General features: G+C 38.0%; 3 protein-coding genes across 23 annotated transcripts in view; 1 reads left to right on the top strand and 2 right to left on the bottom strand.

Moving 5' to 3' along the window:
• LOC137976335 (galactose/N-acetylgalactosamine-binding lectin CEL-III-like) overlaps positions 1 to 25,000 on the bottom strand; it is a 58,225-nt gene that overhangs the window by 6,901 nt on the left and 26,324 nt on the right. Inside the window, exons 1-4 of one of the 16 annotated variants that reach the window (XM_068823636.1) lie at positions 6,125 to 6,278; positions 5,122 to 5,276; positions 4,104 to 4,249; positions 453 to 548 (exon numbers count right to left, since the gene is read on the bottom strand). The gene's annotated coding sequence lies outside the window, so the exon portion shown is untranslated. The other 15 variants (XM_068823646.1, XM_068823638.1, XM_068823653.1 and 12 more) reach the window with 15 other exon arrangements.
• On the bottom strand, positions 8,433 to 12,253 carry LOC137976404 (uncharacterized). The gene is made up of 3 exons (XM_068823747.1): positions 12,170 to 12,253; positions 9,592 to 9,762; positions 8,433 to 9,352 (listed from the first exon to the last, which is right to left on the bottom strand). Exons 2-3 carry the CDS (start codon positions 9,745 to 9,747, stop codon positions 9,089 to 9,091), a joined length of 420 nt encoding a protein of 139 aa, XP_068679848.1. The 5' UTR covers positions 9,748 to 9,762; positions 12,170 to 12,253; the 3' UTR covers positions 8,433 to 9,088.
• The window catches only part of LOC137976340 (galactose/N-acetylgalactosamine-binding lectin CEL-III-like), a 17,344-nt gene continuing 4,879 nt past the window's right edge, over positions 12,536 to 25,000 (top strand). The window contains exons 1-3 of one of the 6 annotated variants that reach the window (XM_068823664.1): positions 12,536 to 12,657; positions 13,510 to 13,658; positions 14,502 to 14,580. The gene's annotated coding sequence lies outside the window, so the exon portion shown is untranslated. Of the gene's footprint in view, positions 12,658 to 13,509; positions 13,659 to 14,501; positions 14,649 to 15,768; positions 16,158 to 25,000 lie in introns of those variants that run through there. The other 5 variants (XM_068823662.1, XM_068823666.1, XM_068823663.1 and 2 more) reach the window with 5 other exon arrangements.

Raw genomic sequence — 25,000 nt, 5'->3', positions numbered from 1 at the left:
TTCAATGTTAGTAGTTCAGGGGAATTTTAAATTTCGCTCGTGCGTGTTTTTGCTTGAAACTTCTTTGCCCTTTCTCGCATACAACGAACAGGTCAATTTTTACAAACAGTTGCTGTCTGATATATTTGCCCGTGACTGATTGCCAGATTACTGCGTAAAACCTGGTATTATGGTATGAATCAGTTCACACCACCTAGGCAATTGATGGAGAATAATTGAATTTTATTTATACAGTAAATCATTGGAGGCTTATCACATGCCTTAACATTGGATCCATCTTGGGATAAAAATGACTGATATAAAATTGCAACTAATGCCAGACATAGACAAGTTTCAAATTATTGAGGAAGGCATGCGAGGTGGAATCAGCTACATAGCCAACAGATGTGCAAAACCAAACAAAAAACATGAAAAATTATGATGAGCAGGCGCCCTTAAGGTATAACATGTACCTATACGCTAAAAACCTGTATGGATGGGCTATATCGCAGAATCTCCCAACTGTTGGCTTCAAGTGGATGAGTGAGAAAAAGGTCAGCAAACTGGATCTATCCAAATACACCGAGGATAGCAAAAAAGGATTAATATGAGTAGTTGATCCTGAGTATTCTCAAGAATTACATAATAGTCATAACGACTACCCACTGGCTGCTGAAAAATTTAATGTAGCAAAAAACATGCTATCAAATTATTGTGAAAATATAAGACAAAAATACAACATAACAATAGGTCAAGTTCAAAAAATGATCTCAACGTTAATTAAACAAAAACCAAAAATATTTCTTTACTGTCCAAATTTACAACAGTGATATTTTGATTTAGGATAAAAAATAAAAAAAGATTATCGAGTATTACAATTGAATCAGTCACCGTGGTGATTAAAACAGTATATAGATTTCAATACCCAGAAAAGAACTAATGCAAGAAATTCATTTGAAAAAGACTTCTTCAAACTAATAAACAACTTAGTCTTTGGAAAAACATGGAAAACGTTAACATTAGGAAGCGAGTCGATGTTAGACTTATCACTGATGAAAAAAAAAATTACTGAACTCGCAACCAACTTACGTTAGCAGTAAAATCTTCAATGAAAATCTGGTAGCTGTGCATGAAATTAAAGAAACACTTACCCCTAAGCGGCCTGCATATGTAGGAATGTGTATTCTTGATCTCAGTAAGAAACTAATGTGCGATTTTAATTACAACTATATCAAACAAAAGTATTTTATAAAGCTCAGTCGTTATTCAGACACTGACAGCTTGACATGTAAGATCAAAGCTCAAAATGTATACCAAGACTTTTGGGAAGATAAAGATAAATTCGACAAGAGCGATTATCGAGGAAACTCTCAGTATTTTGATAAAAGAAACGAAAAGGTCATTGGCAAATTCAAGGACGAAGCCTGTGGTCTCCCAATCAACGAATTTATAGGTTTAAGAAGCAAAATGTACTCTCACATATAAGACAATGACAAAGGCTGTAAAACAGGCAAGGGAATCAAAAACAATGTAATGAAAAATAATATCAAAGATGAAGATTATAAAAACGTACTGTTTCATAACAAACAAATATATCATCAATTGAAAACCAACCGAAGCAACAATCATGAATTAGGAAGCGACGAGCTTAATAAAGTGTCATTATCCTGTTTCGATGACAGGTGGTGCATTCATGGGAATGATGTAACAAGCTATGCTTACCGACATTATAAAATCCGAAAAGATGTGACGTCACGCCACAGCTGTGGTGGTCTTAGGACGAGTATGAATTAACCTTTCTTTGCTTTATAAAATATTAGTATTTATTAAAAATTGGATCATTGGATAATGCAATTCGAGAGTTTTGATTGGCTAAGCCATCATGGGTTATGAGCCATTATACCATGATCTACAAACACGGCAAGCATATACGCGATTTTTTGGGCATTTTGATTTTTATTGTAGTCTAGTTTTCTATATTTGGGGGGCGTTTTTAATAAAACAGTTATTTCACTCGCGCTTGTTGGATATGAGATGATTATAGCCAACTCGGCGCTACAACTCGCCAACAAACGCGAGTGGAATAATTGTTAAATATCACACAAATGAATAGTACTTTTCGCGCGCGCTGATTGGCTAGCTCGGAGGTGATTAGCCAAGTACTATTCACCTCCGAGCAGCCGAAGAAAAACAAAATGGCTTTTGTCGATATATTGTCACTAATAAAGTTATTCTTTTGGCCGCTAGTTATTCAGCTTGTGTGGTATATACTAAAAATATTCTTTAAAAGGAAATGCAAAGACAGGCCTGCACGGACTCCCAATGTGGCTTTTGTGGTTGCGCCGCATTATGAAAGCCTTGCTCTTACAAGCATGTCTTTTAGAGATTTACCTCTTTGGTAAGATATGCTCGGAGGATTTTTAAAAATTGTTTCCAGTAGAGGCTGGTTTTCTATGAAACTCCAGTTTCTTTACCGCAGGATGGTCTGTAGTGACAAAAGACAATAGTATCTCTGCAGTTTTATGTTTTTGCGGTTTAAGAGCCGATTGCCTTGAGTCAAAGGTGACCACTGACAGGGAACCTTCTGTATTTTTCTTTGGATAGCAGCGTGCTTCGAACGGTGATGATCGGCCTTCTGACCGGAATAGGCTTGTGGATTTTTGTGAGCGTGTGGAAAATAGGAATTCTAGGCGGGCTGGCGGTTTGAGAAAGCCATTTTTTAGTCATGTCATCGATGTGTTTTCCCCGATGCAGTTTCAGTCAATGATCTGGCTGATCATTATTTGTGTGGTGTTCACCATCGGTGCTTCGAGAGGTTTATAGTGCTCTCTGTTCTCGAGTTGCACTTCAGCGACTTTGCCAAGTACATTTTTCCGTTGGATATTCACTTCTCTTACTTTCAAAACTTATATGAATATCTCAATCTTGTCACATACAACTTTACTTTTGGTTTAAAAAAAGATTTTGTTTCTTCAGCAGCTCATCTCTGGCTTATATCCAGAGAACAGAAAAACATTTCCGAAGAGACTGAAAGTTGTTTGTGTACGTGACGCTTCAACCACAAAGAAGAAAGGAAAGGAAACTAGAACTTGCCAGCGTTAATAGGTTTTAAAAACAAACACTGACACTGCTTAAAAAGGTTCCAAGAAAGTCATAAAGTCAGTCTTACCACTCAGTTCACTTCAGCTCTGAAGCTTTAAAGCTCTTCAACTAAAGGTAGACTCAACGCAGAATGAATACCTTTACATACAACGCGGGGGGGGGGGGGGGTTTACGGATGATAATCTTTGATATTCTACTGGTGGACTTGGGAAAATAATGTCAACACCTGCAAACGGATCGAAGGACTTACTGGTATCCTTAGACCGCGGCTTACTCTGGCATGAGATCACAAATTTAACTGGGAAAACTAGACAACCGAACAAATGACATAGCTTTGCCTGTCTGCCTACCTCCCAAAAAGGGAAATTGACATTTCAAATACACAGTTCAGTTAACGTGTACTAGCGTGATAACAAAAGCGTGAAGTGAAATGGGTGGGATAAACCAAATATTTACTTTTCACTGTCAATGAATGTAACCAAACTTTGCAATTCATAAACCATTATGTCATTATCAACTTAGAACCCACATGTGCAATAACTCGTCATCTAATATATGGAGCGGATTTGGTACGAAAATTACGTCGCCAATTTCTTTTGTGTTCAAAACTTTGTACAAAGAATGTCAACATTTTGTACGAACCACGTCCACTTTGCACAGAGAACACGAACGTTTTGTACGAGCCATGTCCCTTTTGGACAAAGAACGCTAACTTTGTACACACAACGTCGAGTTTGTACAACGAACAAACACGTTTGTTTGATTTGTACTTTTTCTGTTGGATGTTCACTTCTCTTACTTTCAAAACTTATATGAACATCTCAATCTTGTTTCATACAACTTTACTTTAGGTTTAAAAAAGGTTTTTTTTCTTAGCAGCTCATCTCGGGCTAATATCCAGACAACAGAAAAACATTTCCAAAGTGACTGAAAGTTGATTGTGTACGTGACGCTTCGACCACAAAGGACAAACACTGACACTGCTTAAAAAGGTTCCAAGAAAGTAATAAAGTCAGTCTTACCAGTTCACTTCAGCTCTAAACCTTTAAAGCTCTTCAACTAAATGTAGACTCAACGCAGACTGAATACCTGTACATACAACGCGGGGAGTGTACGGATGATAATCTTTGATATTCAACTGGTGGACTTGGGAAAATAATGTCAACACCTGCAAACGGATCGAAGGACTTACTGGTATCCTTAGACCGCGGCTTACTCTGGCATGACATCACAAATTTAACTGGGAAAACTAGACAACCGAACAAACGACATAGCTTTGCCTGTCTGCCTACCTCCCAGAAAGGGAAATTGACAATTCAAATCCACAGTTCAGCTAGCGTGTACTAGCGTGATAACCAAAGCGTGAAGTGAAATGGGTGGGATGAACCAAATATTTACTTTTCAGTTTCAGTGCACGTAACCAAGCTTTGCAATTCATAAACCATTATGTCATCATCAACTTGGAACCGACATGGGCAACAACTCGTGGTCTAATATATGGAGCAGATTGGTATCAAAATGAACTTGCCAATTTCTTCTTTCTGTCTTCAAAATGTTGTACAAAGGATGTCAACATTTTGTACGAACCACGTCCACTTTGCACAGAGAACACAAACGTTTTGTACGAGCCATGTCCGTTTTGCACAAAGATCGCTAACTTTGTACACACAACGTCGAGTTTATACAACGAACAAACACGTTTGTTTGATTTGTACTTTTTCTGTTGCATATTCACTTCTCTTACTTTCAAAACTTATATGAACATCTCAATCTTGTCACATACAACTTTACTTTCGGTTTAAAAAAAAAATTGTTTGTTAGCAGCTCATCTCGGGCTTATATTCAGACAATAGAAAAACATTTCCAAAGTTACTGAAAGTTGTTTGTGTACGTGACCTTGTGTACGTGAAGTTGTTTTGTGTACTTCGACCACAAAGAAGAAAGGAAAAGAAAGTAGAAATTGCCAGCGTTAATAGGTTTTAAAACGAAACACTGACACTGCTTAAAAATGTTTAAAGAAGGTCATAAAGTCAGTCTTACCAGTCAGTTCACTTCACTTCTGCTCTGAAGTTTTAAAGCTCTTCAACTAAAGGTACACTCAACGCAGACTGAATACCTGTACATACAACTCGGGGGGTGTACGGATGATAATCGTTAATATTCAACTGGTGAACTTGGGAAAATAATGTCAACACCTGCAAACGGATCGAAGGACTTACTGGTATCCTTAGACCGCGGCTTACTCTGGCATGACATCACAAATTTAACTGGGAAAACTAGACAACCGAACAAACGACATAGCTTTGTTTGTCTGCCTACCTCCCAGAAAGGGAAATTGACAATTCAAATCCACAGTTCAGCTAGCGTGTACCAGCGTGATAACCAAGGCGTGAAGTGAAATGGGTGGGATGAACCAAATATTTACTTTTCAGTATCCATGCATGTAACCAAGCTTTGCAATTCATAAACCATTATGTCATCATCAACTTGGAACCGACATGGGCAACAACTCGTGGTCTAATATATGGAGCGGATTGGTATCAAAATGAACTTGCCAATTTCTTCTTTCTGTGTTCAAAATGTTGTACAAAGGATGTCAACATTTTGTACGAACCACGTCCACTTTGCACAGAGAACACAAACGTTTTGTACGAGCCATGTCCGTTTTGCACAAAGAACGCTATCTTTGTACACACAAGATCGAGTTTGTACAACGAACAAACACGTTTGTTCGATTTGTACCTTTTCAGCTGAATATTCACTTCTCTTACTTTCAAAACTTATATGAACATCTCAATCTTGTCACATACAACTTTACTTTTGGTTAAAAAAAAGATTTTGTTTCTTCAGTAGCTCATCTCGGGCTCATATCCAGACAATAGAAAAACATTTCCGAAGTGACTGAAAGTTGTTTGTGTACGTGACGCTTCGACCACAAAGAAGAAAGGAAAGGAAACTAGAAATTGCCAGCGTTAATAGGTTTTAAAACGAAACACTGACACTGCTTAAAAATGTTTTAAGAAAGTCATGAAGTCAGTCTTACCACTCAGTTCACTTTAGCTCTGAAGCTTAAAGCTCTTCAACTAAAGGCAGACTCAACGCAGACTGAATACCTGTACATACAACGCAGGGGTGTACGGATGATAATCTTTGATATTCAACTGGTGGACTTGGAAAAATAATATCAACACCTGCAAACGGATCGAAGGACTTACTGGTATCCTTAGACCGCCCCTTACTCTGGCATGAGATCACAAATTTAACTGGAAAAACTAGACAACCGAACAAACGACATAGCTTTGCCTGTCTGCCTACCTCCCAAAAAGGGAAATTGACAATTCAAATCCACAGTTCAGCTAGCGTGTACTAGGGTGATAACAAAAGCGTGAAGTGAAGTGGGTGGGATAAAGTTAAATAGCATTCTTGATATCTGGGGCCTAATAAATCTCATTATGTTTCATCAAATTTCCACCTGAGATATTGATATTTCATATGCTGGACGACCCACTCTTGCACTAGAAGCAAAGTCCTAATGGGGCGTACTGAGGTGCATGAAACTGCTCTTAATGCTAGCATTTCCCATCTATGTTGTAAATGTTGTAGTTGTCTTACCAGCGATTCAAGAGGCGGTATTCTTCCAGCATTCAGCATTCAGCATTCAGCATGGTAACCTAGGAAATACTTAAATATAGAAGACATGATCCCAGCAAAGGTGAGGGGACACACGCCACAGCCCTAAGCGAGGAACGCGGTAAAGGGCCCCCCACTCGAGGCCAGAGCAAAAACCCTTGCCAACACAAGAAGAAGGTTAAGGTACAAAAGAAGAAACAAATTTCACTACATGGCCCCTGCTCATGTAGTCACCTTAGCAAAAGAAGCATAATAATGAAACTTGCATGATAAAGCAGAAGTACATTAAACATAACCGGACCATTGCAAACTAAACAGATTACAATTTACTGTAGTAATAAAGAGAGATAACTGCATGGCCCCCTGCTCACACAGACACCAAACTGAGAAGGGTAAGAACAGCCTAAACATGAGTAATGATCATGTTACAGCAATCGACACGTAACCTAAGTAATATGTATTACAATAAGAAGAATAATTTATATTGTAATAAAATTGCCAAATTCCTTAAATATGATTTACAAGTATTTCAAGAGTGCAAACAGCGCCACCTGAAAGTTGGCCAATTACTCATTAGCAGATTAGTATAAAGGCAAAACACGACCCTAGTTATACATGTAAGTGACCCAGTAAATAAACACAGTACTATACGATGTCTACATGGAACATGTGTGCCAAAGGGCCTCTGCTGGCACGACTTCTGGATGACCCCTTAAATGGTCTTAATGACCCCCGACTTGAAAAAAATCGCCTGGAACGCTACAGTTCAATTCCATCTAAGTCAGTCCCGTCTGAGTAACACGTACCACAGGCAACTCAGTGTACGCTCATGGAGCGTCTTGTTCGAGAGGGAATCGACTGTCGAGGGAATCTCAATAAAGCACGATCAGTGATTGGCTAATTCATTTGCAGTAATGCTTTGCAACCGTGACCCCAAACCACACTATTCGCTCTTGGCCAGTCTGCCATTTTAATTTTAATGTATTTGTAACTTTAAAAAATAAATTACAAGAAACAGTTCAGCATAGGCAAATGAAACGTGTTAGCGATGTGCAAAGCTGTACAAATACTTTATAAATACCTGTTCTCTCTCGTCCTCGATGAACATTCGTCACATAAAAATGTGCTGTCTGTGTGTCCACTGCCCCTCCTTCCATCATCCTTTCTTTTACCGTCTTTACATTGTCAATATTTACAAATAGTACAAGGTTGAATGATGTCGTCTTAGTGAAATTTAGCCGGGATATAACACTAATCATGTTTAAAGCACTACAAAGAAAAAGACAGGATCACATTTCCATTTAAAACACCTATGAGATGTTTCATCAGTTAACTTTTAGGAGCACGAACCACAGAATGCAGGGCCACGCAGGGCCAGCACATGCAAATTAGAAGCTTTAATTTGTAGAAGGAGATGCACAACAATAGCAGCTTTTGTTATTCAATGATATGGAAATAAGTGGCCCTGTATTCTGTAGTGAAGACAACTTTTAAAACCACAAACCCCTCAACCCCATAATCATGCAAGGTTAGTATTGGATTTTTACAGGCCTTATAAAATCTGCAAACACTACGAATTGCCTGCAGTGTTTTGAAGTTGGAAGTAACATTTTAAAAAAATGTAGGTAAGTAAAAACAAATCTTATAACAAATTATAGTTCTTGAATTCCCCGCACCCAAAAAACTGACAGCAGAAATGCGGTGCGGGATAAGCAGACAATTCTTAGCCCATTTATTGAACAAACCAACTAATCACAAAACAAAAAACAAATGTTTACACTGTTTAGACACCAAAAAATCAAACTAACTGTATACGTTTGATGCGGCCAAAGTAAATTGAATAAACAAAACCACTTATAATAACTGTCAATTACTAGGAAAAAACAACTAAAATCGTTACGAGGAAAAGGATTACAGGATTTCAATCAAAATATAAAAAAGAACAAAATTTAACTGTCCGCTTGTAAAAATCCACAATGAAACTTGTTTACTGTTCAGCGAATATATACTTGCTACTTTGCATATCACACTTTCTTGTCATAGTCTCATGCCGGCACTTAAAACACACTGCCGACAAACGCACCTGCGCTTGGGAATTCAAGAAACCATTTATCTTTTGTTTCATTACGCTTTGCTGCATTCAGGCAAAGATAAATGAACAATTGTTATTATAGCCTGGTGTTTGACGAGGGTAAGCGTTTTAAACAGATGAATCAATTTGGGCAATTCTCTTCTAGTCTGTCCTCTCCTAGTTTGACCTTTTCTCTTTATACTAATATTATTCAATTCTCATTAATTTTGTAAATTTGTTTATTTTGTAGCGAACAAATTACATTACATTGCATTAAAAGCATCTAAAACGTGTAATCTTGCAGTTTCATATTGATGAATGTTTAAAGTTATTTCCGTCACAGTCATCATATGTATCACCAACTGCTAAAAATGCTCCGCGGAAATTGGGCAACTTTGCTATTGCAACCTGTTGCACTCCGTTCAAATCTGAGGAAAAGATAATTATCCCCTTTGCACCGTATCTTCCGTCAGGCACACCATCCACTTCCTGAATCTCATCTGTATCTTTCTGCTTCTTAAGTCTTTCCAGGTAAGTCTGAAAATGGTGTGACTGCTCAAAATCTTTCACCTGGAGGAAAGACAAAATGTCAGTGTTAAACATTAATAACAGTATCATATGATTACAAACATGTGTGACATTTTTCCAAATGTTATAATAGCAATAGTACATGATTGTAACATTGATACATTGGGTGTGCTGTGCATCTGGGGCTTGGATTTCTCTGAGTTCCCAATGGGTTCTATTAAGACATTGATTATAGTGCATATAGTGCACACTGCACACCATGCAGAATCACCTCAACTCACCGCAAACCGTAGCAGCTTCTCTGATAATACTTCATGCCCAAATTCATCTGCAGTTTCTTCCCATATCTCTGCCTTAAAAAATGAGAAAACGGCCTCTTGAATTGGCTGCAGTAACTTGATTTCTGAAGCTGCCTTCTTCATTTTCTCTAAGCTCATGTCAGAGCTTATCACCTGCAGAGACATCATTGGATGCATAGATAAATAACTTGAGTTATGGCTTTCTCATTGATGTGTAATGAATTTATTGTTTCGGGTCATGATGACAATTTATTATTGTCAATATTATAAGTTCTTCTGTAAGATCATGATCCTCCTAGAGTTAAGCTAACACATTTGGGGTACATTTACTTCTCTAGCAGAACAAGTAAAGTAATTCTGGACAGCAATAATTATTGTAGCTGCCAGTTTGACTTTGTGTAACCCAGTGGTGCCGAAGGACCATTGTTTGGACCCGGCCCAACTCAATTATTAGCAAACACTTATCAGGAAGTAATAATAATAATAATAATAATAATAATAATAATAATAATAATAATTGCTGAAAATGTCATCGGTACTTGTTTAGATAAGGACACTGTAATCAACAACAGAAAGAGAAACTTTAAAGAAAAGAGGCAACAGTATTTAGAGACCCTAAGAGTTGGAATTGGTTCAGAAATGGTGATCTTAAGAAAGCAACTGTTTATGGCTATCCCGTCTGTCTGTTATGTCAAGGTTTACTTTGGAATCTCGCCACGAAGTAAGTTAATTCATCTTGGGTTTATTGCTCGTTTATAAGTCTGTGATCTAAGTTGTTTCTGTTAGAATTCTATCAGAGAGATTATACAATAGGTTGCGCGTGAGATTACATTGACCCCGTGGGCCATTCGAATATAATATCTATTCTTTGATTTTGTTGATTAGCATAGTTATTTGTTTCGTTTGTTTTCTTTCAATTGACCTGATAAATCTTTTACTTTGTAAATTCGTTGTTGTATTAATTTCAGTTCGAATAAATTACGCTTATACGATTCTCGAGAGTCCAAAGACTGTATTTGTGAGTTTTCACTGTCCAAGGGAACACAGTCAACGGATGAGATTGGTCATTTCCACACAAAATGTTGAATCTTCCGCTACTTTATCGAATTTTTTGCGCAACAAAATTATGAGTGCTGTAGTGGTCTCCCTGTGCTATTGTACTTAGGTCACGTGACTAGCAAAACCACGCACTTGAGAGCGGGTTGTTAAAATAAACCTCGTAAGAGCTTGATTGAAGTGGTTCGTCAGTTTCCTTCACGGTTTGGAGCTAAGAACGTTACAAGTGCCCACAACTTTTAATACAGATAATTATAGCTTAGGCTTAGTACATTACGCTGATAACAGTCATCATTCATGAAGAAGTCCCACTTTTGAAAACGATCTGTTTGTTTGGAGGCTATGTTAGCAAAGATGGCAAAGACGTCTTTGAGAGGATCAGGTTAAAACGCCATAACTTTGCTTGCGTTTAAGATAAGCAGATACTTTTTAGTTGTGTGGAAAGAAGAAAGAATTATGCAGTAATTCTAAACGAATTAGGTTGTTTCATCGAATGTGCGAAGTTTGAGCAAGCATAACGTAACCCCCAATTTTTGGGGTTTCAATTTCCGGTTTGTGTTGTTTTCGGGGTGCCTAAAAAACAAATTCTTCAAAAAGAATTTTAAAAGCGAATCTATCGAAAAAAAGGCCATTTTCGTTCATTGCATATGTTGCTTGACTTGTGTAGAAAAAATGAAGGCAATCCATTTTCCACGAAAATTTGAGTGGTCGGTTCCTTAGCATTCCGTACACACTGAAACACTCTGAATTCAATATCTGTAACCTGTAAACTCAGAGCCAAAATGTGCTCTATCCTGTCAATTTTGAAATAGAGGTAGTCGACCTCATCATCTCGCAAGGTACCAGTACGGAGCACACTCAAAACTTCGCTAACAGACCCGGCAATATGCTCTTTCAAGCATCCTTCTTCACAACAATTTACAGTCGCCGTCTTTATTTTTACGCCCACGATACACAACATGGTTTTCAACAATCCTCTCCGCTAGGCAATGAATGAATGTTCGAGTCTTCGTGGGTTCCTTTCGCCTTCAGATCGCAATTCGAACAAACGTGTTTCTTCGTTGTACAAATTCCGCGTTGTGTATACAAAGTTAGCGTTCTTTGTGCAAAACGGACATGGTTCGTACAAAACGTTCGCATTCTCTGTACAAAGTAACTTCGGAAATGTTTTTCTGTTGTCTGGATATGAGCCCGAGATGAGCTGCTGAAGAAAAAAAAACTTTTTTAAACCTAAAGTGAAGTTGTATGTGACAGGATTGAGATGTTCATATAAGTTTTAAAAGTAAGAGAGGTGAATATCCAACAGATAAAGTACAAATCGAACAAACGTGTTTGTTCGTTGTACAAACTCGACGTTGTGTGTATAAAGTTAGCGCGCTTTGTGCAAAACGGACACGGTTACGTTCGCGTTGTATAAAGTGGACGTGGTTCGTACAAAATGTTGACATCCTTTGTACAAAGTATTGAACAAAGAAAGAAGAAATTGGCAAGTTCATTTTCATACCAAAACCGCTCCATATATAAGACCACGAGGTTTTGCGCATCTCGGTTCTAAGTTGATGATGACATAATGGTTTATGAATTGCAAAGCTTGGTTACATGCATTGATACTGAAAAGTAAATATTTGGTTTATCCTACCCATTTCACTTCACGCTTTTGTTATCACGCTAGTACACGTTTACTAAACTGTGGATTAAAATGTCAATTGCCCTTTTTGGGAAGTAGGCAGACAGGCAAAGCTATGTCGTTTGTTCGGTTGTCTAGTTTTCCCAATTAAATTTGTTATGTCATGCCAGAGTAAGCCACGGTCTAAGGATACCAGTAAGTCCTTCGATCTGTTCGCAGGTGTTAACATTATTTGCCCAAGTCCACCAGTTGAATATCAAAGATTATCATCCGTACACCCCCTGAATTGTATGTACAGGTATTCAGTCTGCGTTGAGTCTGCCTTTAGTTGAAGAGATTTAAAAGTTCAGAGCTGAAGTGAACTGGTAAGACTGACTTTATGACTTTCTTGGAACCTTTTTAAGCAGTGTCAGTGTTTCGTTTTAAACGCTATTAACGCTGGCAAGTTCTAGTTTCCTTTCCTTTCTTCTTTTTGGTCGAAGCTTCACGTACACAAACAACTTTCAGTCACTTCGAAAATGTTTTTCTATTGTCTGGATATGAGCCCGAGATGAGCTGCTGAAGAAACAAAATCTTTTTTTAAACCAAAAGTAAAGTTGTATGTGACAAGATTGAGATATTCATATAAGTTTTGAAAGTAAGAGAAGTGAATATTTAGCGGAAAAAGTACAAATCAAACAAACGTGTTTGTTCGTTGTACAAACTCGACGTTGTGTGTACAAAGTTAGCGTTCTTTGTGCAAAACGGACATGGCTCGTACCAAACGTTCGTGTTCTCTGTGCAAAGTGGACGTGGTTCGTACAAAATGTTGACATTCTTTGTACAAAGTTTCGAAAACAGAAAGAAGAAATTGGCAAGTTAACCTTTTATCCCAAACCGCTCCCTATGTTAGACCAGGAATTGTTGGGCATGTCGGTTCCGAACTGAAGATTACTAGTTAATAGTTTATGAATTGCAAGACTTGGCTACATGCATTGATACTGAAAAGTAAATATTTGGTTCATCCCATCCATTTCACTTCACACTTTGGTTATCACGCTAGTACACGCTAGCTGAACTGTGGATTTGAATTGTCAATTTCCCTTTCTGGGAGGTAGGCAGACAGGCAAAGCTATGTCGTTTGTTCGGTTGTCTAATTTTCCCAGTTAAATTTGTGATCTCATGCCAGAATAAGCCGCGGTCTAAGGATACCAGTAAGTCCTTTGATCTGTTTGCAGGTGTTGACATTATTTGCCCAAGTCCACCAGTTGAATATCAAAGATTATCATCCGTACACCCCCCGAGTTGTATGTACAGGTATTCAGTCTGCGTTGAGTCTGCCTTTAGTTGAAGAGCTTTAAACTTAAGAGCTGAAGTGAACTGTCTGGTAAGACTGACTTTATGACTTTCTTGAAACATTTTTAAGCAGTGTCAGTGTTTCGTTTTAAAACCTATTAACGCTGGCAAGTTCTAGTTTCCTTTCCTTTCTTCTTTTTGGTCGAAGCTTCACGTACACAAACAACTTTCAGTCACTTCGAAAATGTTTCTCTATTGTCTGGATATGAGCCCGAGATGAGCTACTCAAGAAACAAAATCTTTTTTTAAACCATAATTAAAGTTGTATGTGACAAGATTGAGATGTTCATATAAGTTTTGAAAGTAAGAGAAGTGAATATGCCAAGGGAAAAGTACAAATCGAACCAACGTGTTTGTTTGTTGTACAAACTCGACGTTGTGTGTACAAAGTTAGCGATCTTTGTGCAAAACGGATATGGCTCGTACAAAACGTTCGTGTTCTCTGTGCAAAGTGGACGTGGTTCGTACAAAATGTTGACATCCTTTGTACAAAATTTTGAACACAGAAAGAAGAAATTAGCAAGTTCATTTTGATACCAATCCGCTCCATATATTAGACAACGAGTTGTTGCCCATGTCGGTTCCAAGTTGATGATGACATAATGGTTTATGAATTGCAAAGCTTGGTTACATGCATTGATACTGAAAAGTAAATATTTGGTTCATTCCACCTATTTCACTTCACGCTTTGGTTATCAGGCTAGTACACGCTAGCTGGACTGTGGATTTGAAATGTCAGTTTTCCTTTTTAGGAGGTAGTTAGACATGCAAAGCTATGTCGTTTGTTCGGTTGTCTAGTTTTCCCAGTTAGTGATCTCATGCCAGAGTAAGGGGCGGTCTAAGGATACCAGTAAGTCCTTCGATCCGTTTGCAGGTGTTGACATTATTTGCCCAAGTCCACCAGTTGAATATCAAAGATTATCATCCGTACACGCCCCGCGTTGTATGTACAGGTATTCAGTCTGCATTGAGTCTACCTTTTCGTTGAAGAGCTTTAAAGGTTCAGAGCTGACGTGAACTGGTAAGACTGACTTTATGACTTTCTTGAAACATCTTTAAGCAGTGTCAGTGTTTCGTTTTAAAACCTATTAACGCTGGCAAGTTCTAGTTTCCTTTCCTTTCTTCTTTGTGGTCGAAGCGTCACGTACACAAACAACTTTCAGTCACTTCGGAAATGTTCTTCTATTGTCTGGATATGAGCCCGAGATGAGCTGCTGAAGAAACAATTTTTTTTTTTAACCAAAAGTAAAGTTGTATGTGACAAGATTGAGATGTTCATATAAGTTTTGAAAGTAAGAGAAGTGAATATCCCACGGAAAAAGTACAAATCGAACAAGCGTGTTTGTTCGTTGTACAATCTCGACGTTCTGTGTACAAAGTTAGCGTTCTTTGTGCAAAACGGACACGGTTACGTTCGCGTTCTCTGTGCAAAGTGGACGTGGTTTGTACAAAATATTGACATCTTTATTAAAAGTTTTGAACACAGAAAGAAGAAATTGGCATGTTAATTTTCATACTAAAACTGCTCCATATATTAGATCACGAGTTATTGCGCATGTGGGTTCTAAGTTGATGATGACATAATGGTTTATAAATTGCAAAGCAGGGTTACATGCATTGCTACTGAAAAGTAAATACTTGGTTCATCCCACCCATTTCACTTCACCCTTTGGTTATCACGCTGGTACACGCTAGCTGAACTGTGGATTTGAAATGTCAATTTCCCTTTCTGGGAGGTAGGCAGACAGGCAAAGCTATGTCATTTGTTCGGTTGTCTAGTTTTCCCAGTTAAATTTGTGATGTCATGCCAGAGTAAGCCGCGGTCTAAGGATACCAGTAAGTCTTTCGATCCGTTTGCAGGTGTTGACATTATTTGCCCAAGTCCACCAGTTGAATATCAAAGATTATTAAATTCTCAACCTCGGATAATGCATTTCGCGTGCTCTGATTGGTTCACTCAATCTCGGTTATCAGCTCATATACCTTGGTTTGACCTTATATGGTAAATGATTGCGTTAAGCGTTGCTAAACTAAAAATGTTTTCGTCGTAATGCCAAATTTCTCTTTGAATAAAGACAAAAAGGAGAAAAAAAACTTTTTTGTGGAAAGTTTGGATCAATTCCGACGTTTAGAAGTACGCGAAAAGGCAAGAAATGTTTTTGTGATGAGCCTGCGTCTGTCTGACAACAAGGTATTACACAACATCGCATCAATTCTCATCAAGTTTTTTTCGATTTCGCTCGGATTTGCTCGCTTTTTCCGCTCGTATTTCGTACTTCCAAATTTTTGGAGTTGAAGGAATTTAATAAAACAATTATTCCATTCGCGCTTGTTGGATATGAGACTGGTTATAGCCAACTCGGCGCTACGCGCCTCGTTGGCTATTTACCATCTCATATCCAACGCGCGCTTATGGAATAATTGTTAATTATCATCCGTACACCCCCTGCATTGTATGTGCAGGTATTCAGTCTGCGTTGAGTCTACCTTTAGTTGAAGAGCTTTAAAGCTTCAGAGCTGAAGTGAACTGGTAAGACTGACTTTATGACTTTCTTGGAACCAGTTTAAGCAGTGTCAGTGTTTGTTTTTAAAACCTATTAACGCTGGCAAGTTCTAGTTTCCTTTCCTTTCTTCTTTGTGGTTGAAGCGTCACGTACCAACAACTTTCAGTCACTTCGGAAATGTTTTTCAGTTCTCTGGATATAAGCCCGAGATGAGCTTTTAAAGACACAAAATCTTTTTTTAAACTAAAAGTAAAGTTGTATGTGACAAGATTGAGATGTTCATATAAGTTTTGAAAGTAAGAGAAGTGAATATCCAACGGAAAAAGTACTTGGCTTACTGCGAAAGGACTTCAGCAAAGTCGCTGAAGTGCAACTCGAGAACAGAGAGCACTATAAACCTCTCGAAGCCCCGATGGTGAACACCACACAAATAATGATCAGCCAGATCATTGACTGAAACTGCATCGGGGAAAACACATCGATGACATGACTAAAAAATGGCTTTCTGAAACCGCCAGCCCGCCTAGAATTCCTATTTTCCACACGCTTACAAAAATCCACAAGCCTATTCCGGTCAGAAGACCGATCATCACCGTTCGAAGCACACGGGTATCCAAAGGAAAATATAGAACCTTTGACTCAAGGCAATCGGCTCTTAAACCGCAAAAACATAAAACTGCAGAGATACTATTGCCTTTTGTCACTACATACCACCCTGCGGTAAAGAAGGTTAAACAAATCGTGATGGAAAACTGGAATTTCATAGAAAACCAGCCTCTGCTGAAAACAATTTTTAAAAATCCTCCGATCATATCTTACCAAAGAGGTAAATCTCTAAAAGACATGCTTGTAAGAGCAAGGGTTTCATAATGCGGCGCAACCACAAAAACCACATTGGGAGTCCGTGCAGGCCTGTCTTTGCATTTCCTTTTAAAAAATATTTTTAGTATATACCACACAAGCTGAATAACTAGCGGCCAAAAGAATAACTTTATTAGTGACAATATATCGACAAAAGCCATTTTGTTTTTCTTCGGCTGCTCGGAGGTGAATAGTACTTGGCTAATCACCTCCGAGCTAGCCAATCAGCGCGCGCGAAAAGTACTATTCAGTTGTGTGGTATTTAACAATTATTCCACTCGTGTTTGTTGGATATGAGATGATAGATAGCCAACGAGGCGCGTAGCGCCTCGTTGGCTATGATCATCCCATATCCAACAAGCGCGAGTGGAATAATTGTTTTATTAAAAACGCCCCTCAAATATAGAAAACTAGACTACAATAAAAATAAAAAGGCCCAAAAAATCGCGTATATGCTTGCCGTGTTTGTAGATCATGGTATAATGGCTCATAACCCATGATGGCTTAGCCAATCAAAACTCTCGAATTGCATTATCCAATGATCGAGTTTTTAATAAATACTAATATTTTATAAAGCAAAGAAAGGTTAATTCATACTCGTCCTAAGACCACCACAGCTGTGGCGTGACGTCACATCTTTTCGGATTTTATAATGTCGGTAAGCATAGCTTGTTACACCATTCTCATGAATGCACCACCGGTCATCGAAACAGGATAGTGACACTTTATTAAGCTCGTCGCTTCCTAATTCATCACTGTTGCTTCGGTTGGTTTTCATTTGATGATATCTTTGTTTGTTATGAAACAGTACGTTTTTATAATCTTCATCTTTGATATTATTTTTCATTACATTGTTTTTGATTCCCTTGCCTGTTTTACAGCCTTTGTCATTGTCTTTTATGTGAGAGTACATTTTGCTTCTTACACCTATAAATTCGTTGATTGGGAGACCACAGGCTTCGTCCTTGAATTTGCCAATGACTTTTTTGTTTCTTTTATGAAAATACTGAGAGTTTCCTCAATAATCGCTCTTGTCGAATTTATCTTTATCATTCCAGAAGTCTTGGTATACATTTTCAGCTTTGATCTTATATGTCAAGCTGTCAGTGTCTGTGAATAACAACTGAGCTTTATAAAATACTTTTGTTTGATATAGTTGTAATTAAAATCGTACATTAGTTTCTTACTGAGATCAAGAATACACATTCCTACATATGCAGGCCGGTTAAACTAACCCATTGAAGATTTTACTGCTAACGTAAGTTGGTTTCGAGTTCAGTAATTTTTTTCATCAGTGATAAGTCTAACATCGACTCGCTTCCTAATGTTAACGTTTTCCATGTTTTTCCAAAGACTGAGTTGTTTGTTAGTTTGAAGAAGTCTTTTTCAAATGAATTTCTTGCATTAGCTCTTTTCTGGGTATTGAAATCTATATACTGTTGGCCTAAACAGTATAAATGGGCGTGTAAACTTGAGCTCCGTGTTTAAGTTGCTGTTGGTTCTGTGTTTCACATTATTTGCTGGTCAAAGCAGTTTGTTTTTTCTGCGAAATGGTATGTCAGCAACCTCAACATCAAATGAGACTATTAACGGCAGAACACTACAAAATATCATGGTGTGTTCGACGACTTCAAATGTTAACAGAAGTGTCTGCCATCTTGGTTTCGACTTTATGAAGGTTTACAATCCTTACCGATGTAAGCGAAAGTACTTGAACTCGAAATTTCGCTATTATTCAAACACTGACGCTGCCTTCAATATTGAAACTAATCCAGGACCGTCCTTGACATCCCTGGATCACCGGTATCTTAATGCTACGTCGAACCGAACCGACACACCCAGGATTGTCAATGCTTCGCGTTCAACGACTATTCCGGTGTGTATCAACAATGAAAGGTATGCCCATATGAACCATCTTTATTGTCAACGTCAACTTGGCCACAACCCTCTCAACTGCATAAATATATCTGCAACCTCGACATGTCCTGAGATATCCACTTTGAGCCAGCTTTCGCTTCACCTTTGTACTATGAACGTTCGATCAATTAAATACAAATCTGCCGAGTTTGTTGACTATGTCACTAGCTGCAAAGCAGATTTATTTGCTCTCACAGAAACATGGCTCAGTGAAAATGACGACGCTCACAAGGCAGAAATTACACCCACTGGCTTCAAGCTTATCGATCATTCGCGAAATAATCGTCGCGGGGGCAGCAAAGGAACTTCGTTCATTTGAATATTTAGAGCTCATTGTTTCATCTGGCACGTTTAAAGTCCAACTTGTCATCCTTTACCGCCCACCCTATTCGCCTTCGCACCCTGTCAAAACAAGCACCTTTTTTGCTGATTTTGCAGACTACCTGGAAACTTTGATTCTCTCAGCTGAACCATTACTTATTACTGGCGATTTCAACGTTCACGTTGATGACTCAACTAATCCCGATGCAACAAGATTATTAGACCTGTTAGATTCAATGGGTCTTTGTCAGCACGTTACTCATCCAACACATGAACTTGGGCACACAATTGACTTAATTATCACACGTCAATCAGAATCCATATGGCATCTGCGGCTAGCCTGTCACGGATCATCTTTTCTCAGATCATATATCCGTATTAACTACGCTAAGAGCAACTAAACCGAAAATCATATTGAAGGAAAGAGTTTACAGGAAAGTTAAATCAATTGACTTGGACTCTATCTGCAGTGATCTAGCAGCTTCCGAAGTCTGTCAAGACACCCCTGGGGAGTTGGATGAGCCTGTAGATTGTTACAATAGAACGTTAACATCTGTTCTTGACAAACATGCTCCGATTCAGCGAAAAATCATTCCCCAAAGGCGACGCATCCCGTGGTATAATGATCAGATTTTAGCCGCAAAGAGGATGCGAAGAAAAGCAGAAAAGAAATAGCGTTTATCAAACTCCATACATGACCTAACTGCATACAAATCTGCAAGAAACTTCGCTACAAACTTGATGAAAAAGGCGCGCTTTGGTTTTTATCAGAACCTCATACAAGAAAACAGTTCGGATCAAGGAAAGGTCTTCAGGGTCCCAAAACAATTATTAAATCAAAACTGTGAGGTTCCACTTCCTCCTCATTTTAGTAAAACGATGCTTGCAAATGAGATCGCTAACTTCTTCGTCCAAAAGATCAGTAATATAAGATCCAAATTCAAAGAGTGTACAACTGAAGATTGTCAAGATTGTGCTCCCATCATTATGGATCCACAATGTCCGTCATTTAGCAGCTTCCAAGCAATCACAGAAGAAGAAGCTCATAGCATTATTATGAATCTGGCTAAGAAATCGTCTGCTCTTGACCCGATACCCACACCTCTGTTAGTCAAATGTATCGATGTACTTCTACCAGTGATAACTAAAATGATAAAGATTTCACTTGATAGTGGTTATTTTTCCTCAGCATAGAGAGAAGCCTTAGTTTTGCCAACTCTTAAGAAGGCTGGTCTTGACACTCTTTTCAAGAATTACCGGCCTGTAAGCAATCTTTCCTTCATTTCAAAAGTAACTGAAAAAGCTGTGTTTATTCAAATTGACAATCACATGAAAAAACACAATCTTTACCCTTCGCTACAATCTGCGTACAGAAAGAACCATAGTACAGAAACGGCACTTTTGAAAGTTACTAACGATATTCTGATGAAAATGAATTCTCAGCATGCTGTTCTACTTGTCTTATTAGACTTGAGCGCAGCAGTCGATCACAGTTTACTTCTGCGTAGACTTCAACCTTCATTTGGAATTTCTGGAGCACCATTGAATTGGTTTACCTCGTACTTGATGGCCAGAAGACAACGTATTTCTATTCCCGGTGATCTCTCTGACAGTTGCTCTGTTTATTGGGGTGTTCCACAAGGATCCTGTCTAGGTCTCCTATTATACATCATCTACTCTTCAAAACTATTCCATGTAATTGCAAGACATCTTCCAAACTCTCATTGCTATGCGGATGATTCACAATCATATCTTTCCTTCAGGCCTGACGTGTTGTCTAGCCAACAAGATGCTACATTTGCCATGCAAAATTGTATAAAGGACACGCTTGTGGATGGAACATGACAAAATCCTTCTCAATGATGAAAAAACGGAATTTCTTATCATAGGAACCCGACAACAGTTAACTAAAGTTAATATTTCTTCGATTACCGTGGGCGATTCTGATGTAATGAGATCGTCAGTTGTGAAAAATCTCGGTGTTTTTATTGACGACAAGCTGTCGATGAACTCCCACGTAAACAAAATTTGTAATACATCATTCTATTATCTTCATAACATCATGCGAATAAGAAAACATTAATCGCGTAAATCCACCGAGACCTTAATTCATGCGTTTGTGTCGAGCCGATTAGATTACTGTAACAGCTTACTCTACGGACTTCCACAAGACAAATTGAAAGAGTTCAGAATGCAGCTGCGAGACTAATTTTCAAGGAACCGAAGTTCAGTCATATCACACCAGTCTTATATCAGCTTCACTGGCTTCCAATTAAATACCGCATTGAATTTAAAATTCTGCTCTTTACCTTTAAAGCTATTCACGGCATGGCACCTGACTATATCTGTAAATTGATTAGTCGGAAATCACCAACTAGATATTTACTCAGATCTAGCGAAAGAATTATGCTTGAGACTCCTAGTGGCAAGATACTCTCTACACTTGGAGGAAGAGCTTTTTGTTACACAGCCCCGAAGCTTTGGAACAATCTGCCCTGCAAAATATCTAGTCTTGACTCTCTTTCAAGTTTTAAGTGCCAGCTCAAAACACATCTTTTTAAACAAGCTTTTAATTTGTAATTCTTATACATTTTAATTCGTCAAATATTTATTGTTTACCTTGTAATTATTATTATTATTATTATTATTATTATTATTATTATTATTATTATTATTATTATCTATACATTAATTTATTTTTTTAATCATAACTGCTTGTAATTTCATTTATTTTTATTCATTTTATTAAATTGTAAAGCGCATTTGATCATGTTCGGCCTGAAAAATGCGCTATATAAGTTTCAATTATTATTTATTATTATTATTACTGTTTTAACCACCACGGTGACTGATTGAATTGTAATACTCGATAATTTTTTTTTATTTTTGATCCTAAATCAAGATATCACTGTTGTAAATTTGGACAGTAAAGAAATATTTTTGGTTTTTGTTTAGTTAAGGTTGAGATCAGTTTTTGAACTTGACCTATTGTTATGTTGTATTTTGGTCTTATATTTTCACAATAATTTGATAGCATGTTTTTTGCTACATTAAAATTTTTCAGCAGCCAGTGGGTAGTCGTTATGACTATTACGGTTTCTTGAGAATACTCAGGATCAACTACTCATATTAATCCTTTTTTGCTATCCTCGGTGTATTTGGATAGATCCAGTTTGTTGACCTTTTTCTCACTCATCCACTTGAAGCCAACAGTCGGGAGATTCTGCGATATAGCCCATCCATACAGGTTGTTAGCGTATAGGTACATGTTATACCTTGAGGGCGCCTGCTCATCATAATTTTTCATGTTTTTTGTTGTTTGCTTTTGCACATCTGTTGGCTATGTAGCTGACTCCACCTCTCATGCCTTCTTCAATAATTTGAAACTTGTCTATGTCTGGCATTAAATCCAATTTTATATCAGTCATTTTTATCCCAAGATAGCCCAGGACTGGTGAAATAGTGACATGGAGCCAATGTTAAGGCATGTGATAAGCCTCCAATGATTTACTGTATAAATGTAATTCAGTTATTCTCCATCAATTGCCTAGGTGGTGTGAACTGATTCATACCATAATACCAGGTTTTACGCAGTAATCTGGCAATCCGTCACGGGCAAATATATCAGACAGCAACTGTTTGTAAAAATTGACCTGTTCGTTGTATGCGAGAAAGGGCAAATCCGTTACAAAAACAAATACGTTTCAAGCAAAAACACGCACGAGCGAAATTTAAAATTCCCCTGGACTACTAACATTGACAGCTGTATTCTTAGGAAAGGCCTACTTTGGCACCAAAAGACTGGTGTTGTTGCACCGCAATGCTCTATTTACAATCAAACTTAGCTAAATTGAGGGAAACTGAAATGAAACAGAACACAATAATTGTTCACTGAAAAAACTCTACGCCACATCTTTAACTATGATAACAGCGTTAGACAACACGGAGGTACAGAACAGGACCTAGAATTGTCACACCTTTTCAGGTCAAACCTTCTAGCAATTAATAATATTGAAACCAAAAGTATTTACATTTTATTTTTTTCTACAAACTATTGAACGCCTCAACGCAGTTTTTGATTTCATGACACTATTCTGTAGTTCTTCACAAGCAAGTTTAAAAAAGAAAAGCCAAAATTTAAGCTTTCCAGAATGTAGCACTGAGATTTGGCCAGCTCTACTGCTCGCGTGCCCTCTGCTTAGACCTGGTACCATTTCTTCTCCTTGTATTTCATGGACAGCTGATGCGCGGCGTCTGCAAAAGCTTTGGCCTGAACATACATCTGTTAGGTTTTTATCTCAAGCGCGGACAACTTTTCTTCTCTTTCCATAGGAGCCCACAGTTGAAGGAAATTCAAGATTTTTATCCCATAGGAATAGCATTTCCACACTACATAAGTAGCAAATAGCCGAGAAAGAAACGGCGATTCAGTTTTGCAACCCTAGCATTTCATTTTACCTTAAACTTCCTCGAAACAGCTTTTTGTGGAAAAAAAAAGTAAAGTAAAGTGGTGCATTTATATAGCGCCCATATCACTAACGTCTCAAGGGCGCTTTACAATGATCAATTTACCCCCAGCGGACTGGAAGCATATACAGGCGCGAATTGCAGCCGCTTCTAAGGAGTCCATGCATGCTGGTACTCATTTCACCGACCTCGGAAGGATGGAAAGCTGAGTGACCTTTAGCGGGAAAGAAGGTCGCCAAATATTCCAGTCTCGGCAGAACCGGGAATGGAACCCGGGACCTTAGCGTTGGAAGGCAGAGATCTTACCACTGCGCCAACCCCTCCGCTCTCAAAAAACATTGGAAGGGTTTTGATTTGTTAAAGCTTGTGAAAAAATGCCTGGCTTCATCCATTAAAAGTAAGAGATCGAAGCCAAGAAAGTGGAAGAATGATACAGTAAAAACCCGCAACTAAGAACCTACATTTTTGGAAAGTAGCCTATTGTGTAAACAGGTTCTTATATACATGGTAGTTAAGGTAATTCCCTTGAAAATGTTCTACTATCAAACATTTTTGGAAACTTGGCATAATCAACATTCATGATATGAACATTAAAAAAATGCAATAAAAAAATTGGGTCACCATGCGTCTTTACGCGTCAGCAGGCTCTTAAAATGGGGTATTTTTATTGTTTTCGCGTTAAAAATTCCAATCACCTTCATACAGGATGAAGTCTTGGTTACTTCAAAGACACAAAATTTTATTTTGAAAATAAAGCTTCTTTATTTACATAAGCAGTAATGCTTCATTTACGCCGACTTTGATTCCCTGGTTGTGGGAATAGTGCACTTTTTGGGACAGTTCCGTGGTTAGCTTGAAGTCCTCGCCTTGGATAAAATACACCCAGTACGGAACTGTTTTCCAAAAAAAATTCATGTTCTACCATAAAACTTTTTTTCTTCTTCAAATATGTTCTTTATTACACTGTTCTTAGCAAATACCTGAAAACAAATTTGGGGGTCTCCTTGCTCGTTTAAGAGAAAAGGAGCATTTATTTCGCTATCGGATTAAGTTTGAGCAAAATCTCTTACGTTTTGTATGCGCACGTGCTCATGTGCGCGCGCTAATGACGCGAAAATCGTGCGCAGTAGGGATGCGCAATGCAATACTAAGGAATTACCTTAACAACATTTTAGGCTACTTCGGTTCTTAAAATAGGTCCTTAATTGTGGAGAAATTTGTACTCCTTTTTTATGCATATAAAAAGAAACTCATTTTTACAGTAATGAGAATCTGATATTTTCTTCAAATAGGATTCTTGCAC

The sequence above is a fragment of the Montipora foliosa genome, chromosome 11 (genome assembly GCF_036669935.1).
Source record: "Montipora foliosa isolate CH-2021 chromosome 11, ASM3666993v2, whole genome shotgun sequence".
Classification (NCBI taxonomy): domain Eukaryota; kingdom Metazoa; phylum Cnidaria; class Anthozoa; order Scleractinia; family Acroporidae; genus Montipora; species Montipora foliosa.
This window is presented reverse-complemented; position numbering and strand designations above follow the sequence as displayed.